At 39.8% G+C, this 16,839-nt stretch overlaps 1 protein-coding gene across 1 annotated transcript; it reads right to left on the bottom strand.

Moving 5' to 3' along the window:
- Positions 1-13,163: 13,163 nt before the first annotated feature.
- On the bottom strand, positions 13,164-13,835 carry LOC126691525 (uncharacterized). Its single transcript, XM_050386557.1, has 2 exons — positions 13,539-13,835; positions 13,164-13,292 (listed from the first exon to the last, which is right to left on the bottom strand). The coding sequence occupies exons 1-2, from the start codon at positions 13,833-13,835 to the stop codon at positions 13,164-13,166; spliced, it is 426 nt and encodes a 141-aa protein (XP_050242514.1).
- Positions 13,836-16,839: the final 3,004 nt, after the last annotated feature.

The raw sequence follows: 16,839 nt of genomic DNA, 5'->3' as shown, positions 1-16,839 counted from the left end.
AGCAGTCAGATGAGATTCCTTCGGATTAGCTTGGTATCTGGCACAAACGCCAACACTGAATGCAATGTCCGGTCTACTGGCTGTAAGATAGAGCAAACTCCCAATGATGCTCCTATATAAGGTAGGACTTACTTCTACTCCAGAAGAATCAACATTCAGTTTAGTGGATGAGCTCATGGGAGTGGAGGCATGTTTTTTGGAGTCTAGTCCAAACTTCTTGACAATGTTTCTAGCATACTTCTCTTGTGATACAAATATACCCTCCTTCTGTTGTTTGACTTGAAGACCCAAGAAAAATGTGAGTTCCCCCACCATGCTCATCTCAAATTCCTTCTTCATCTCCTCAGAAAATTCAATAGCACGATCTTCAATGGTTGCCCCAAACACTATGTCATCAACATACACTTGTGCCACAAGGAGATAATCTTCATCATTTTTGACAAACAGAGTTCGGTCGGCATACCCTCTTTTGAATCCTCTATCTAGAAGGTAATGTGTAAGCCGATCGTACCAGGCTCTAGGCGCTTGTTTTAAGCCATAAAGGGCTTTCTTCAATCTCAATACATGATCTGGAAAGTGAGGATCCTCAAATCCTTTTGGTTGCTCAACAAACACTTCTTCATTTAGATATCCATTTAGAAATGCACACTTTACATCCATTTGATAAAGTTTGAAATTCAAAGTGCATGCAATGGACATGAGGATTCGAATGGATTCGAGTCTTGCCACAGGAGCGAAAGATTCATCAAAGTCTACTCCTTCTACTTGTGTGTATCCTTGAGCTACTAACCGAGATTTGTTTCGAATTATCTCTCCATCTTCATCAGTTTTGTTTTTGAAAATCCATTTTGTGCCTATAACATGAACGTTTTCAGGCCTGGGAGCAAGTTCCCACACATCATTCCTCACAAACTGATTTAGTTCTTCATGCATTGACTCAACCCAATTCTCATCTTGAAGAGCCTCTTCAACCCTTTTTGGTTCAAACTGCGCAAGATAACAGTGATATGTTACATGATTGGCTAACAGGATGTTTCCATTTCTGAGGCGAAGACCTTCATCTATAGACCCTATGATGTTGCTTTCCGGATGGTTCTTAATTACTCTTGAAGATGGCTTCTTTGATGTGGAGACTTCATCACTTCGAGAGATAGAAGGATGAACTTCCGGAGGAGTAAGAGGGCTTGATGTTCTAGACATCGATCTCGTTTCCATTCTTGGGTTGATGGGAGTCGATTCTACTTCTGGTGTAGGTTCTTCACCTTCTATATCCAGAGCTTCTACCTCAACATTGGGCTCTTTGGTGCTCGGCCCTTCTACATCATCAATCATCTCCACCTTAGATAAGGCATCATCAATCTTGACATTTATGGACTCCATCACAGTCTTAGTTCTTTTGTTAAAAACTCTATACGCTCGACTCGTAGTAGAGTACCCAAGAAAAATACCCTCATCACTTCTCGTATCAAACTTCCCAAGATTCTCCCGATCATTTAGGATATAACATTTACTTCCAAACACCCGGAAATACTTCACTCTAGGCTTCTTTCCATTCCAAATTTCATAGGCGGTCTTCTTTGTACCTACTCGGAAAAATATTCTATTGCCAATGTGACACGAGGTGTTGACAGCTTCTCCCTAAAATTTTTGAGGGATTTGCTTGTTAAGCAACATGACTCTTGCCATCTCCTGAATCACACGATTTTTTCTCTCTACCACTCCATTTTGTTGTGGAGTTTTGGGGGTTGAAAATTCTCTTTTGATTCCATTCTTTTCACAGAAGGACTCGAATCTCGCATTCTCAAATTCCCTCCCATGATCACTTCTAATTTTGGCAATAGGGACCCCTTTTTCGTTTTGTAGTTTCTTGCACAGAATCTCCAACCTCTCACATGCTTCTGATTTTTCTCTAAGGAATTCAACCCAAGTGTATCTTGAGTAATCATCCACAATGACCATAATGTATCTCTTCCCCCCTAGGCTTTCAGTTCTGGTAGGCCCCATTAGATCAACATGAAGTAACTCCAAACACCGAGACGTGGCAATCACATTCACCTTGTGATGACTTGCCTTTGTTTGCTTCCCCATTTGGCATGCACCACAAACGGTCTTCTTCACCTTTCCAAACTTAGGAAGTCCCTTAACTGCTTCAAGTTTGGACACTTTTGCTACTTGTTTGAAGTTGGCATGCCCAAATCTGTGATGCCACAGCTCCAACATATCCACACGAGCACTTCTACACGATATGGGTGCCGTGGGAACTATTCCATAACAGTTATCTGTAGTCCGATTTCCCTCCAAAACCTGAATCCCATCTTCATTGATGATCAAGCATCCCTTCTTAGAGAATTGTACCAGGAAATCATCATCACAAATTTGAGTGATGCTCAGCAGATTTGCCTTTAGCCCTTTTATGTACAACACATCTTTCAACAGTGGTAAACCAGGTATCTCAATGGTTCCTTTGCCTAGGACTTGAGCATGACTTCCATCACCAAAGGTCACATAGTCACCAACCTTTTCTTTGAGTGTCTTAAACAGTGACTTATCCCCTGTCATATGGCGAGGACACCCACTGTCAAGATACCACAAACATGCATTAAACACCTTCAATGAGGTATGCACAAATAAGCTCACATGCGACAAACATTCTTGACCTTCAAACACAAATTCATTATCAGTTTTCATGCTTCTTTCAGATTGACTTTTCATTTTCAGACTCTCAATCATCTCACACAACATTCTATTCTTTCTTTTATATTTCTTAATCAATGATTTAGATTCAGATATGCTACTGTGTAAGACATGATTCTGATTTTCAAAGTATTCCAGCATGTGAACAAATACTCTAGCATGTTTCTTAGTTTTTAACAACTCTACAAGATCATTAGTAAAACACCCTTCAGATATATGCATAGAGTCATTTTCACAAATACTTAAGCTACAATTCAGCATGGTATTTTCCATAACAGCTATCACAACACAGGGGTTTGGGATCACACTTAGGTAATAAAACCACAACAAGTTTACCTGCTCTGATACCAATTGAAAGTTCAAATATGTGTATAAACACCCTTGAACGTTTAGACCCCCAAATTACAACTTACCAAGACAAGCTTTATATCAAACAATTAATGTGCGGAACATGAACAAAAGCTTAATACAGAATTGGTAAACAATCTAAGCCAATTAAAATCACATTCATAGCAGAAAATAAAAGGCAAAGATAAAGGGAAGGAAGATGCAAACACAAAGACAACACGCGATGTGTTATCGAAGAGGAAACCGAAGCCCTCGGCGTAAAACCTCTCTGCCGCCCTCCAAGCGGTAAACAATCCACTAGAAAATATAGTTAGGATACATGGACAGCAATAGACCCTCCAAGCCTAATCTACCTAGTGCACCTAAGCCCTCCAAGCTTCTTGCTTCAACGAGGTTGCGCCGAACCTTTTCTTTTCTAGCTTCCCGGATTCCGCTACTAGACCGTAGTATCAACCAATGAAGATTGGTTCTTTCCTAACTGCTTCCCAAAAATCCAAACATCTCTCTCACAGTAATGATAATGGTGAGAACCAGGTTTGGTAAGATGCCTCTCAAGGATTTGACAATGGAGAGGAAGAGAGTTGAGGAATTTGAAGAGACTCTAATGTATAGATTGTGGGTGAATCAATCTTGTTTTTCTTTAGGGTTTCTCTCTCAAAATTCTCTCTGGAAGCTCTCTTACAATCGTGGGTAAAAGGGGTATTTATACTGGAGTGGGAGAGGAATGTGAAACGTCAGGATTTACAAAACAGGGGTGGCTCGCAGCTTGACCTCGCGGCTTGACTAAATCGCGAGATCCAGTCGCGAGATAACCGTATGGCCAGTTGTCATGTTTTGTCCTGTAGTGCTCCAGCTAGCATGACTGTTCACCTTCCGGCATGCTTGGCACGCGTGCTGCGTTTGGCGGCTTGCAGCCGCGAGTCACCCGCGAGGCCAAGCTGCGAGTCTCTGTTTTGTTGCACACTCTTGAGTAAACTTCACTCTATCTCACTCACTACCCTTACATCAAACCCACCTAAATACAGGGTTACTAAATGCTGAATTACAAGCAAATTTGACACGGAATAAAGCCAATTAGATGGTTGAATAAATTCAACCTTACATCTTGAGATTCTAGCTAAAATTAGCTAGCTGTTTATATACAAAACGAGGAACACGTACGTAAAGTTGGGATGGAAATGGCACAGGAACTTTCGACATGGAAAATAGTAAATTACTGTGAAACAACGCTAGCCTAGCTTTTGGTGCTCATATACCAATTGAAATCAAGGGCAGCATGTATACAGAGCCAAAAACTGTGGGCAAAACCACACCAACAAAATGCCGTGAGAGCCAACATGCATGGGCAGAAATTTTCTTTTGAGGTGCGCATGCAGGACGTATAGAGCAAGTTTTCTTTGGTTTTCAAATTTTAAATATATACGTAAACATTTATAGTATCTTCCTAGTAGTTTCTATGTCCTACTAATAGAAATGGAAATTACATGGTAACTAGGGATTTCTCCATTTTATAATTGAAACTTTATTTTTTTAGTTTTAACAGTGTAAATGGTATTCTTTTATTAAAATTTTAAAATAATATGAATGGTTATATTTTTTTAATTTGTAATATTTAATTTGGTAATTTGTGGCTAGTTAAAGTTTTATTTTGTATCAAAACTTTGGCATCTTCACAAAATCTTCAATCTAATGGTCTGGACTTAATTCAGGTTATTTGAACAATATAGTTGCACTAATAGCTGCGGAATTAATGTGTGAAATTAGTTATATAATTCATTTGAGCATGTTCATATATATTGAGTTCAGACAAAACACAAAGGTGGCCATGGCGGACCAGCAACTGCTCTATATACGATCAATGGGAGCTTAATCAAAGCACTCTACAGTCTTAGCAACATTATAAATTGCTCAAATTAAATTATTTGCCATTTTGCACAAGTACCTTACATGTTCTAAGTTGATATGGATTTGCTCATCATTTTCAAGACATAGAAATTAAAAAGCTACCCTATTTGCCACAATACTAAAAGAAAAATAAGACTAAATGGAATAAAATGAAAGAAGATTAAAGATCCACTTAAAAGACCAAAGTGGCAAAAAATGAAACTCAAAAGACCAAATTAATGAAAATTTATCAATGTAATTTGTATTTTGGCTAAATTTTAATTTTATTATGGCTAAGTTCAATTAGAATGGTTTTTTTCTTAACAAGAAAATATAACAAAAATAAACATATGTTACTGAACTTATTGTTAATTGTGTTGTTTTTTATGGTAATTGGTATGAATAATAAGAATCAACAATTAAACAACCCACTGAAGAAAAAACAAATCCACAAATACCCACTAATATTACTCTTACATGTTAAATACTAACAAATCGAACAAAAAAAAAAAACCAAAAAAACAAAAAAATAATAAAAAATAAAAACAATAACAAAATTTATCATCTTGCCAGTCCAAGATGTACAAACTAAAACTCAGCAACAACAGTCATGTATGGGCCATGTTTTTTTGTGTAGAAATGAAATAAAGAGAAGATAAGTTTGTCAATGGTGAATGGAAAATACAAAAGAGTCATGACTGGCCAGTTTTGGAGCTTCAATCGTAAATATACAACTTGGTGAATATGGTGAGGCGTGGAACTTAAATAGAAGATGGATTCATATCAAAGAGTGAGCAGTAGCTATCTAAGGTGATTATTGAAAATCAATTAAACATATTACATATTTTAGTTTATAAGCTTTACAAACTAAAATAATAATAAACGTAATTGATGGATTTAAATAACATAATAAATAAATGAAAGAAATGGTGAATCCAATGCCGTGTTATAGTTGCACCATGATGACATTTGGTTCACTTTTTGGATTAGGATCTTTACCCCTAATTGCTAGTGTTAACGCTAAACAACTTTTATTTCTTTTTCTGTTTTTTTTTTTTTTTTTTTTTTTTTTTCAACACGGGGAAAAGAAATAATTTGAACTTCATCGGTTCGAATTGTTCAATTTCATTAAACCTCTTTATTCCGTTTGGTTGAAAAGCATAAAAATAGTGACTACCATGTCAATTATTTTAACCAAAAAGTTCAAATTAAAGAAAGGGTAAATTGTAAAGTACACATCTAAAGTTTAGAGTTGTTTAAATTTTACACCTTAATATTTGAGAAATTGAATTTTACATCCTGAAGTTTGGTTCTTTTAGCAAAATTTCATCTTCTATTAGTTTTGATTGTTAAGTGACATGTTGACACGTGTGTGTGTATATATATATATATATATATATTTGCCAAATCGGCCTCCCAAAACGTCTTTATTTTGGAAGCACCAGTAGTTCTCTTAGTTTTAAGTGAAACAACGTCAATTAGCTAATTTGATATGAAAAAATATGCATCAGCACCCCTATGTGTCACTTAATAGCTAAAACTAACAGAAGGTGGGATTTTGCTAACAGAACCAAACTTCAGAGTGTAAAATCAATTTTCTCAAATTTCAAGGTGCAAAATCCAAATAATCTCAAATTTTAGGGGTATATTTTACAATTTACCCTAAAGAAATTGTACATAAGCTCTTCATCCCTATGTTGCCTAGCAAGATTGTCTTGCCTCCTTTATGCTTGGTTTTTTGAGGGCAGGCAGATATAATAATGGAGGGAGAGGTAGGGTTTGAACCACAAACTTCTACAAACTTCTCAATGCTAAACATAAACTCATCCCATATGAAAAAAATATAATAATCGTAATATTAAAAAGATGCAAGAATCCAAAAGGCTTGAACATTATCATCAACACTTATTTAAATCAGATTAATAATTTTTAATTCTGGGTAGATAAATCATGAACTATCAAGGAAAATAAATTTCTTTTCATGCATGTACATCGGAATTCAGTACTAAATAAATAATAAGGTATATACAACAAAGTGGGCTGCATCGAAATTTCTGTCTTTGTAAATCCTAGACCACAATCTACATTGATCTCCCTTTTAATTTTCCACTTCTTTTTAAGCTTTACACAATATTTCTTCTAATAAAAACAAACAATAAAAGAAATGAAGAACATAGGTTAGATGCATATAGGATATGGTTTCAACTTCCATATGATTCATATAATTTGGCATAAGCTTGCACCGACTTTCAATTTGAGTCTTTTGCTTTAACCTAAGGTGAAGACGGACGACTCTTCTGCTTTTTACTATCCCAGGTGCTTGGATTAGGCTCGGATGGAGGGACAGGACCCATTTTCAGCATTCGTCGTAATGACGGAGAGACGTCATCAATAGTATGATCAGTGACAAATAAGGCCTTTTGGTTCATTATTGAACTCGGATTGGGCACATACGGAGGGGCTTCACCTTGCTGTACTGCCCCAACTAACTTGTTCTTGTAATTGCTCAGCATATCTTGGTTTCGTCCATGTGGGATTTCCCTAGCCTCATGTAGAGGCATGCACATAAGGAATAGCAACGGCACCGCTATGATTATGAGAAGTATATTCTTCAGAACCCTCATTCTTTTCTGCATGTTGAGAATTTTAGACAAGAAACCTTTTTTTTTTTTTTATTGAGAATCGATTTTAGACAAGAAACTGATGAACAATAATTAATATCTTAAGGCTGAAGCTACATTATTGGTTGTTTAATTATATAGATATATATATATATATATATATATATATATATTGGTTAAGATAGCCCAGGAAATTTCGCTGCATAATCATCATCAACACCATGGAAACTACTGTGAAACAACGTACGCTAGCTTTAGGTGCCCATATACGTGCAATTTCATCATGCATGCCTGCATGTTTCCATGTGGTGCCATGGGACCCGTATAGCAAGTTTCTTTGCCGACAAGTCTTAAATTTCAATATTTTATGCATTACGAGAACATTGTTAGCATCTTCCCACTAAGATTGTGCCTTATTTTAATTTTTTTTTAAGGAAATATTACTTATCTTTGCACCTTGTATTAAAAGGCCAAAAATGCAATTGACATATCAAATGCCAGATGCATTTAAAACAAAAAAAAAAAAAAAAAAAAAAAAAAAAAAAAAAAAAAATCCCAGGTGCAATACAGTCCTCTCCTTCCTCTCTTTTTACCTCCCACCTTTTTTTTTTTTGTCTTTTAATTTATTTTTATATATGTTGAAGCTTGGAAGTTGTAAACGATATTTCTTATTTTGCTTAATCACGTAAACTATTTGATGCTCGGCAGAAATTGCGTGGGAGATATTTACATCCATTAGCTAGGGACCTACACGCGGTTACAACGAAGATGATAAGATTATACATCTAGCTAGCCACCTCTGTGGACTTGCCCATTCTTCGTGTCAAATTATAAGAAGTAAAAAAATAATAAGACACCATATATTAGTGTTCTTGCCAAGGGGCTTCTTGATGAAGCAGAAATCTTCAGTCAAGTGAACTCATCCAGATGAGCCAACAACCTCATTCTTGTATCTGAAAATGCTACACAAAGACCTTGTTAGATGGTCACCGGTATGGTGCCTGTCAAAGAATCTCCGATGATTAAGTCATCATATGGAAATTCTAAGAGAATATCAGAGATTAGAGTTATGGCAAGTTGGATTATTCATACCTTGTATTGGTTTTGTGGAGGGTTTATATATGGTGCCACAGCATCTAGCCATTGTGGCTTTTATTGTAGCTTTAATGCCTCTATCGGTAACGCTTCCATGCTTAGTAATGTAGGCTTTGATAGGCCTCTAACGGTCTATACAGCTAGTCTCGTAACCGTCCAAAGTATTATTTATTGCATTGAATGGCTTTCCTCCATTCGTCATTGACGTGGATATGTGGACAAAGATGTTTGATTAGTTCGTCTAACCAAAAGAGTTCGTCGATCCCATCAGCTGCCCCCCCCCCCCCCCAAGGCTCTGTGGTCATCCTTGCGTGTAGTGACGATCATCAGGAGGCGAAATGTTTTATTTTTTTAGACGTGTCTCTTGGGGTTTCTCTTCGCATTCAATGCGCAGTGGTGGCGCTAGGCATGTCATGGCCACGTGGCTTGTCTTGAGGGGTGGATTTAATGCTCCACTCCGTGTGACTCTCAGTTTTCCTGCTGTTTTTTTTTTTTTTTTTTCAATTTTCTATGCTTAGTTTTTTAAACTCCCTTTCTCCTCCTTCTTCTGCGCTTTTCACTTTCCTTTTACTGCTATTGCTGTTTTGTGTTTCTTTCTCCAAGCCACTATTCTCATTGAGAGTCCCTGCATTTTGCTCTCTGCGTTTTGCTTTCTTTGGGGTTGTGTTTTTAAGGTACAACTTCTTCCTTTCTTGATTTGTTTTTCATAAAGTAGATAACTTGTAGAGGTTTTTGATTTTTCCCCTTTTCTTTTCCTTTTTTGTGTTTTTGGTTTCTTTAGGATCTTGCCCTTCTTCTGTTGCTTTTCGAGTTCCATTCTTAGTAATTCTGAGGTTAGGGCACTTTGTCCCTCTGTTTCTTTCCGTTTTGCCCACTTAGGGGCTTCTTTGGAAATTTCTCGAAGTTTCTTCCCTTTAGTTGAGGACTTTGTAGGTGAGGGGAATAGCTTAGGCTTAGTGCTAACTGATTTATTTCCCGTGTTGCGTCAATCCGTTGATTGGTTCGAAGATTTAGTGGGTGACCGAAGAATTATGTTGGAGGTTAGGTCCAGTGAGTTGGAGACGAGGTTGTCATCTAGTGACGATCCCGTGGAGGAGGATACTGCTGTTTCTACCCCAAGGGTAGTTAGGGCTTTTTCCGCTCTAGACGAGGAGTGTGATCTGGATGCTGAGAGCCTTTCTTGCTTTAGGGATCGATTTCAGTTCCTCAAGAGGGTTTGGATCCGTCTTCCTCGTAAGAAGGAACGGGTTTGCCATTTCTTACCGAAAGAGGTGTGTTTTTATGAGGCCGCCTTCCAGAGTGGGCTTATGTTTCCTGTCCACCCCTTTATAATGAAGCTCCTAAACCACTTCAAAATTGCTCCTGGGCAACTTATGCCCAATTCATGGAGGATCGTAGTTAGCTGTATGGAGATTTGGCTAGAGTCCACAGAGGGAGACATGATTAGGGTGGACGAATTTGCCTATCTGTATCGTTTGAAGGAGTCCAAAGAATACGGGTACTACGAGTTTGTGCCCTGGGATAGGAAGGCTAGGATCGTCACTGACCTGCCCTTATCCTTCAAGTGCTGGAAGTCTCGGTTTTTCTTTGTGTCTGGGGACAATTGGGAGACCCTTCCTGACGAAGTTTGGGGTGATGTCCCTAGGTTACTCCGTCGGTGGAGAGCCTCGAGTCTAGGTGCGTCACTTCTCTGCAAGTCCCTTTGTACTTATGCATTCGTCATTCTTTTTTCATCATCATTAACTTTTCTATCTGTTATGTGCAGTTACGAAGCGCCTAAGGCTTAAAAGCAGGTACAAGGACCGCGTGGAGGCTACTGTGAATCACACGAAGACTATAGACGATTTTGACGACCTTGTTGACCTGCGAACTCTCGCTCGTCACTGTCTTGGTCCAGAGCCCTCTACCTTTGTTCTTCGGGCCATTGCCATTGAAGAGAAGAGTGAGTATTATCACTTCTCGTCGTCTTCTCTTTTTTCTTTTTTTTTCTTTTTTTTTTCTTTTTTTTTAAGTGTTTTCCTTCTTTTCTTTTGCAGAGATGACGACAAAATTTAATCAGGATATGTACGCAAAAATAAGGGCAAAGAAGAACGAGCCTCTCTCTACCTTTGGGAAGAGGGGGGTTCGTGTTGTGGACCAAGGGCTACCTGCAATTCTCGTGGCCAAAGTTGCTACACTGATGAGGGCGGCTTCCCCGACTACCTCGGTGGAAGAAATCACACCACTCAAGAAGAAACCCCGAGTAGACAAAGGGAAAGAGAAGGCCTCTTCGCGATCATCAAGCGTTTAGGACTACATTGACCTTCCGCAGACAAGGGCGCAGGAGGTCTTCTCTAGTGACGAGCTCAAGGCCTTTTCCAGGGTGCCGCTCAATGAGATGGTAGGTCATCATGTCTACAAGCTCGTTCAGGTAACATGTTCATCCAGCCTGTCCTTGGATTTTTTTTTTAATTTTAATTTTTTTTAACGGTTGAATCTCCCTTTTAGCTTCTGGGGGAAACTATCCACATAACTTTGGAATATCTAAACCAGGAGGCTAAGGTTTCATTTGTAGAGGCCAAGGCCAAGGGTCTAGAGGTGGAGCTTTCAAAGCTGAAGAAGGACCTTATTGCTACTATGGACGAGGCCAATACTGTGAAAGAAAAGGCCAAGGTTCTATCAGACGGCCTGAGGGCGAAGAGGCAACTAACCCTCGAGAAGGACGAGCAGCTCTAAGCTGCAAAGGAGAGGGTGAAGACAGTCGCTGCCAAGTTCGTCGAGGCCTTCTAGCAAACTGAAGAATACAACACCGTGCTCTTCAGCTAGTATTACAAAGGCTTCGAGCTCTTGCAACGCTTCCTCGTTACACACCCTTCTGGCATAGACTTGGAAGAGTTGGATCTCGAGGCAGTGGACAAGGAAATGGCTGCAGACGAGGTTGCCCAAATGTCTCAAGCTGCCCAAGACATAGTTGCTACTCCCGAAGGGGATACTCTAAAACCTGCTGATGCTGATGGACGAGAAACTGCAATTTAAACTTGCACTACTTTTTTTTTTTGTGCTCTTTACTGTTGGAACAATATCTTTTGCCTAGTGCTCCTGGGTTTATAATTTCTAATGTTGAAACAATGTTGGTTACCTGGTGTTTTTGGGCTTTTAATTATATTGACTACTTTATGTTTTACCTGTTTTATTGTGCCTAATATACTTTTGTCCTCGTCTGATTTTTGGTTTGCCTCATTACTTGTTTACCTTTAGCTTGACACCTCGACTGACCAGTTAATGCCTTGCATTTGTCAATAGTTTATTCCCTTCGTCAATAACTTTCGTCTAGGTGAAATCCTGTTACTTGGCCAATTTTTGGCTGTCTCATACCCATTTAAGAGATCTCTTCAGTAACTTACATCTATCTAAATGGAATTCTGTTACTTAGCCAGTTTTTGGCTGACTTACACCCATTTAAGGGATCTTGTTATTTTGACATTGTCAGTAACTTACATCCGTCTAAGCGAAATCTCGTTACTTAGCCAAATTTTTGATTGACTTACACCCATTTAAAGGATCTTGTCATTTTGGCATCGTCAGTAACTTACATCCATCTAAGCAAAATCTTGTTACTTAGCCAAATTTTTGGTTGACTTACACCCATTTAAGGGATCTTGTCATTTTGCATAGTCAGTAACTTAGATTCGTCTAAGCGAAATCTTGTTACTTAGCCAAATTTTCGATTGACTTACACCCATTTAAGGGATCTTGTCATTTTGGCATTGTCAATAACTTACATCTGTTTAAGCGGAATCTTGTAACTTAGCCAAATTTTCGGTTTTTAAGCTGCTAGGTTTGTTTGCATTAGACCATGGGCTGAGTAGTTCTTTTATTGCTTTCAAATATGAATACAGTTGTTTGTTACATCTATTGGTGGTACTCCTTCAAATGCTCTATGTTCCATGGTCATGGCAACTTCTTCCCGTCTAGGGTCTCCAAGTGATAACTACCTTGTCTAGAGTAGTGGGTGACCCGGTAGGGTCCTTCCCAAGTTAGGCTGAGTTTCCCTTAGGTCGGATCTTTGGTTGTAGGGATGACTTTGCGTAGGACAAGATCTCCTATGTCAAGTCGTCTGAGTTTCACTCTTTTGTTGTAGTACTCGGCCATCTTTTGCTGATACTTTGTCATTCTGTGAGAAGCTCTGTCTCTAACCTCATCCAAGAAATCCAGGTTGACCTTTAGTTGATCATTGTTGTTTTTTTCATGGAACGCCTCTCGTCTGATTTTGGTGATTCCCACTTCGATCGAGATTATTGCCTCGGTGTCATATGTGAGTCTGAAGGGAGTTTCTCTTGTCGGGGTTCTTGCTGTAGTCTTGTATGCCCACAAGACATTGGGCAATTCCTCCGGCCATGCTCCCTTAGCTTCGTCCAACTTAGCTTTGATGATCATGATTAGCGTCTGGTTTGTCACCTCTGTTTGTCTGTTCGCTTGTGGGTGTCTTGGGGATGAACATTGGTTCCTGATTCCTAGACTTGAACAAAAATCCCTGAAACCTTAATTGTTGAACTGCTGCCCGTTGTCTGATATGATCATCCATGGAATCCCAAATCTGCAAATTATGTTCTTCCATACAAAACTATGGATCTTCACTTTGGTGATGGCTGATAATGCTTCTACTTCAACCTATTTTATGAAATAGTCAATAGCAACGAGTAAAAATTTTACCTGTCTCTTACCTTGGGGTAATAGACTGACGATATCAATTTACCATTGTGCAGACGGCCATGGGGAGGCTATCAGCGTCAGTTTCTCTGTTGGGAGGCGCTGGACGTTTCCAAACCTTTGGCATTTGTTGCATTTCTTGACGAACTCCCTTGCATCCATATGCAAAGTAGGCCAGAAGTAACCTGTTCTAATAACTTTGCTTACCAAGGATCTAGGGCTTGCATGGTCACTGTAAACCCCTTCATGGATCTCTTCTAGGATGTATTTGGCTTCCTCTTCGTCGACATACTTCAAGTAGGGCATGGAAAAGCCTCTCTTGTACAAGGTGTCGTTCAAGATCATGAACTTGGCTGCTCTCTTCTTGACTTTTCTAGCCTTCTCAACATCTTGTGGAAGGCGTCCGTCCTGGAGGAAGGACAGGATTGGGGTTATCCAGCTATTTACACTCCAGATTGTAAAGGTAGAAGCTTCTTCAATGCTGGGGTGTTTCTGGACTTCCATCTTTAAGTCTACACTCGTTGGTTCTTCTTCTGACGACGCCTACTTCGCGATCTTGTCTACCATTATGTTCTGGCATCTGGGGATCTACACGAATTCCACCCGATCAAATTCCTGTGTTAAATGCTTTGTCAACTTGAGGTATTTTTGCATTCTATCCTCCTTTGCTTCATATTCCTCTTTTATTTGTCCCATTACTAGTTTTGAATCACTTTGGAAGAGCAAGTTTTTAACTCTTAATGACTTCGCGATCCTCAGCCTCGTTAGTATTCCTTCACACTCAGCTTTGTAATTGGTGGCCAGGAACTTTAGCTTAACTCAGTATCTGAGCATCTCTCCTTCAAGGGTGATGATGACAACCCCTACTCCGCCCCTTTTTCGGGCTGACGAACTATTAGTTTGAATCGTCCATCTTTCAGCCTCGTCAGTTATATCTTCCCCGTCTGGGATGGTTAACTTGATGATGAAGTTTGCTAATGCCTGTGCCTTAATAGTTGTCCTGGGGTGGTACTCAATGTCAAACTAGCTAAGCTCAATTGCCCATTGGACCATCCTTCCTGCTGCCTCGGGTTTGTTCATGGATTTCTTAATGGGTTGGTCCGTCATCACCAAGATAGGGTTCGCTTGGAAGTAGGGTCGCAATTTACATAAGGCTACGATTAATGTGAATGCGATCTTCTCTATCCGTGGGTACTTGGCTTCTGCCCCTTGGAAGTCTTAACTGCGTCTTGTTCTCTTCCCGAATTAGGGTTGCACTCATAACTGTTGCTAATACTACCAAATATAAATACAGGTTTTCTCCCTCCTTTGATGGACTCAAAATGGGTGGATTGCTCAACTAGTGCTTGAGTTCTTGGAAAGCTTTCCCACATTTGTTGGTCTAGGCGAAAGCTAGCTTCAGTGTTTTGAAGAAGGGCAAGCATTTGTCCGTTGCTTTAGAAACGAACCTGTTGAGTGTTGTTATCCTCCCTGTGAGATTCTAGACTTCCTTGACAATCTTGGGCGACACCATATTAAGTATGGCTCGTACCTTTTCTGGGTTTGCTTCTATCTCTCTTTGGGACACTATGAATCCCAAGAATTTCCCCAAGGCTACTCCGAAGGCACACTTACTAGGGTTCAACTTCATTTGGTACTGCCTGAGAGTGGTGAATGTCTCTCGAAGATCGTCCAGGTGAGTAGACTCTTCCTTACTCTTGACGAGTATGTCATCCACATATACTTCCATGTTCCTCCCAATTTGTTTGCTGAACATTTTATTTACCAGCCTCTGGTAAGTTGCTTCTGCATTTTTCAGTTCAAAGGGCATTACCTTATAACAATAAAGCCTTTGGCTCATGATGAAGGCGGTTTTCCTTCTGGTCTTCTTTAGCCATCTTTATCTGATTGTACCCCGAGAATGCATCCATGAACGTCAATAACTTATGTCCTGTTTTGGAATCTACCAATTGATCTATCCTCGGTAGAGGGAAACTGTCATTTGGACAGGTTTTGTTTAGGTCCGTGAAGTCTACGCACATCCTCCATTTCCCATTTGCTTTCTTCACCAGGACGACATTGGCAAGTCAATTTGGGTAATAGACCTCTCTAATGAAGCCTATTGATAAAAGCTTGTTGACCTCGTCAGTAATAGCTTGATTTTGTTCTGGCGCAAAGACTCGTCATCTCTACTGGACGAGCTTCCTCTCGAGATCCTCATTTAGCTTATGTTGGATAACTTTTGTGGATATGCCTAGCATGTCCTTATGGTTCCATGCAAAGACGTCCCAGTTTTCTTTAAGGAATTGGACTAGTCTTGACTTCATCTCAGGACTCAAAGTCGTCCCTATCCTAGTTGTCTTTGCTATGTCTCTGTCGACCAACTCTACTGTCTCTGGGGCTATTGCCTATGCCTTTTTCTGTTGGGAATTTTACCTTTAGGAAATAGGTGGACGTGGCTGCCTTCCAACGATTGAGTGTGGGCCTCTCGATGATCACATTGTAAGAGGACGAACAGTCTACTACCCGGAAGACCAATTGACAAGTCAATTGTCTCGGGTAAGCTCCCACTGTGACCGTCTTCCTCCTCTAACATCTTCCTCTGAGAACAAGATATCCATGTCCATCCGTCTATGCTTTAAGGGCGATATCCTATGGATGTTGTTCACCTGCCTCTAGTATGACTTCTTGAGGAATCTGAACGACCACCCTATGGATGGCCCCCCTGTGTTAGTCTTTATTTCTGCTGTCACACTTTGCTGATGATATGGCTTGTGATCATCATTCCTTGGAGGCTTCTAGCTTGACTCCGCCATCGTCTCTAGGTCTGGTGGAATCTTCCTTCTTTACAAATTTTTGTAACTTCCCTCTTTGTATGAGTTCCTTTATCTGCTTCTTCAAGTCTCTACAGTCCTCTGTATAATGGCCGTGATCTTTATGAAAACGGCAGTATTTCCTCTTGTCACAGACATTGGGTGACAAGTGTAACAACCTTGGCCACTTGAAGTAGTGCTCGTCCTTAATCTGTGCCAGAATTTTATCAATAGGCATAATTAAAGGAGTCAATTTTACCATGCGAGGAGTTTTATCGTCTTTCCTCTTGTTCCCGTCAGTGCATTTTGACTTCTTCAATTGCCGCTAAAGCATCCTTAGCGTTCATGTACTTTTAAGCTTTCAGGAGCATCTCTGCCATCGTCCGTGGGGGGTTCTTCGCAAGTGAGACCACAAACTCCCTAGACTTCAACTCGGCTTTAAAGGTCGTCAGTTGCACTTTGTCATCTACGTCATCCACCTCTAAAGTTTCTCTAGTGAAACGCTTCACATACAATCTCAACGTCTCCTTTTCTCCTTGTTTAATGGTAAGCAGGTGGTCAGCTGGCCTTTTTGGACGTTGTCCACCGACGAAATGGCGTAAGAAAGAGTCATTTGCTCGAAATCATCGATGGACGAAGTTGGTAACTTCGTGAACCATTCCCTCGCAGCTACTTTGAAGGTAGTCGGGAAGGAACGGCATAATATCTCATCAGGA

The sequence above is a fragment of the Quercus robur genome, chromosome 7 (assembly GCF_932294415.1).
Source record: "Quercus robur chromosome 7, dhQueRobu3.1, whole genome shotgun sequence".
NCBI classification, from domain to species: domain Eukaryota; kingdom Viridiplantae; phylum Streptophyta; class Magnoliopsida; order Fagales; family Fagaceae; genus Quercus; species Quercus robur.
The sequence above is the reverse complement of the archived record's forward strand: the minus strand, read 5'-3'. Positions and strand labels throughout refer to the sequence as shown.

Excerpts from the sequence above, each read along its gene's own strand:
- LOC126691525 (XM_050386557.1), bottom strand. The coding sequence starts at position 13,835 with ATGGAAGTCCAGAAACACCCCAGCATTGAAGAAGCTTCTACCTTTACA. Across the intron at positions 13,293-13,538 it reads ATGCAAGCCCTAGATCCTTG|GTTGAAGTAGAAGCATTATC; the intron begins GTAAGCAAAGTT and ends TTCATAAAATAG.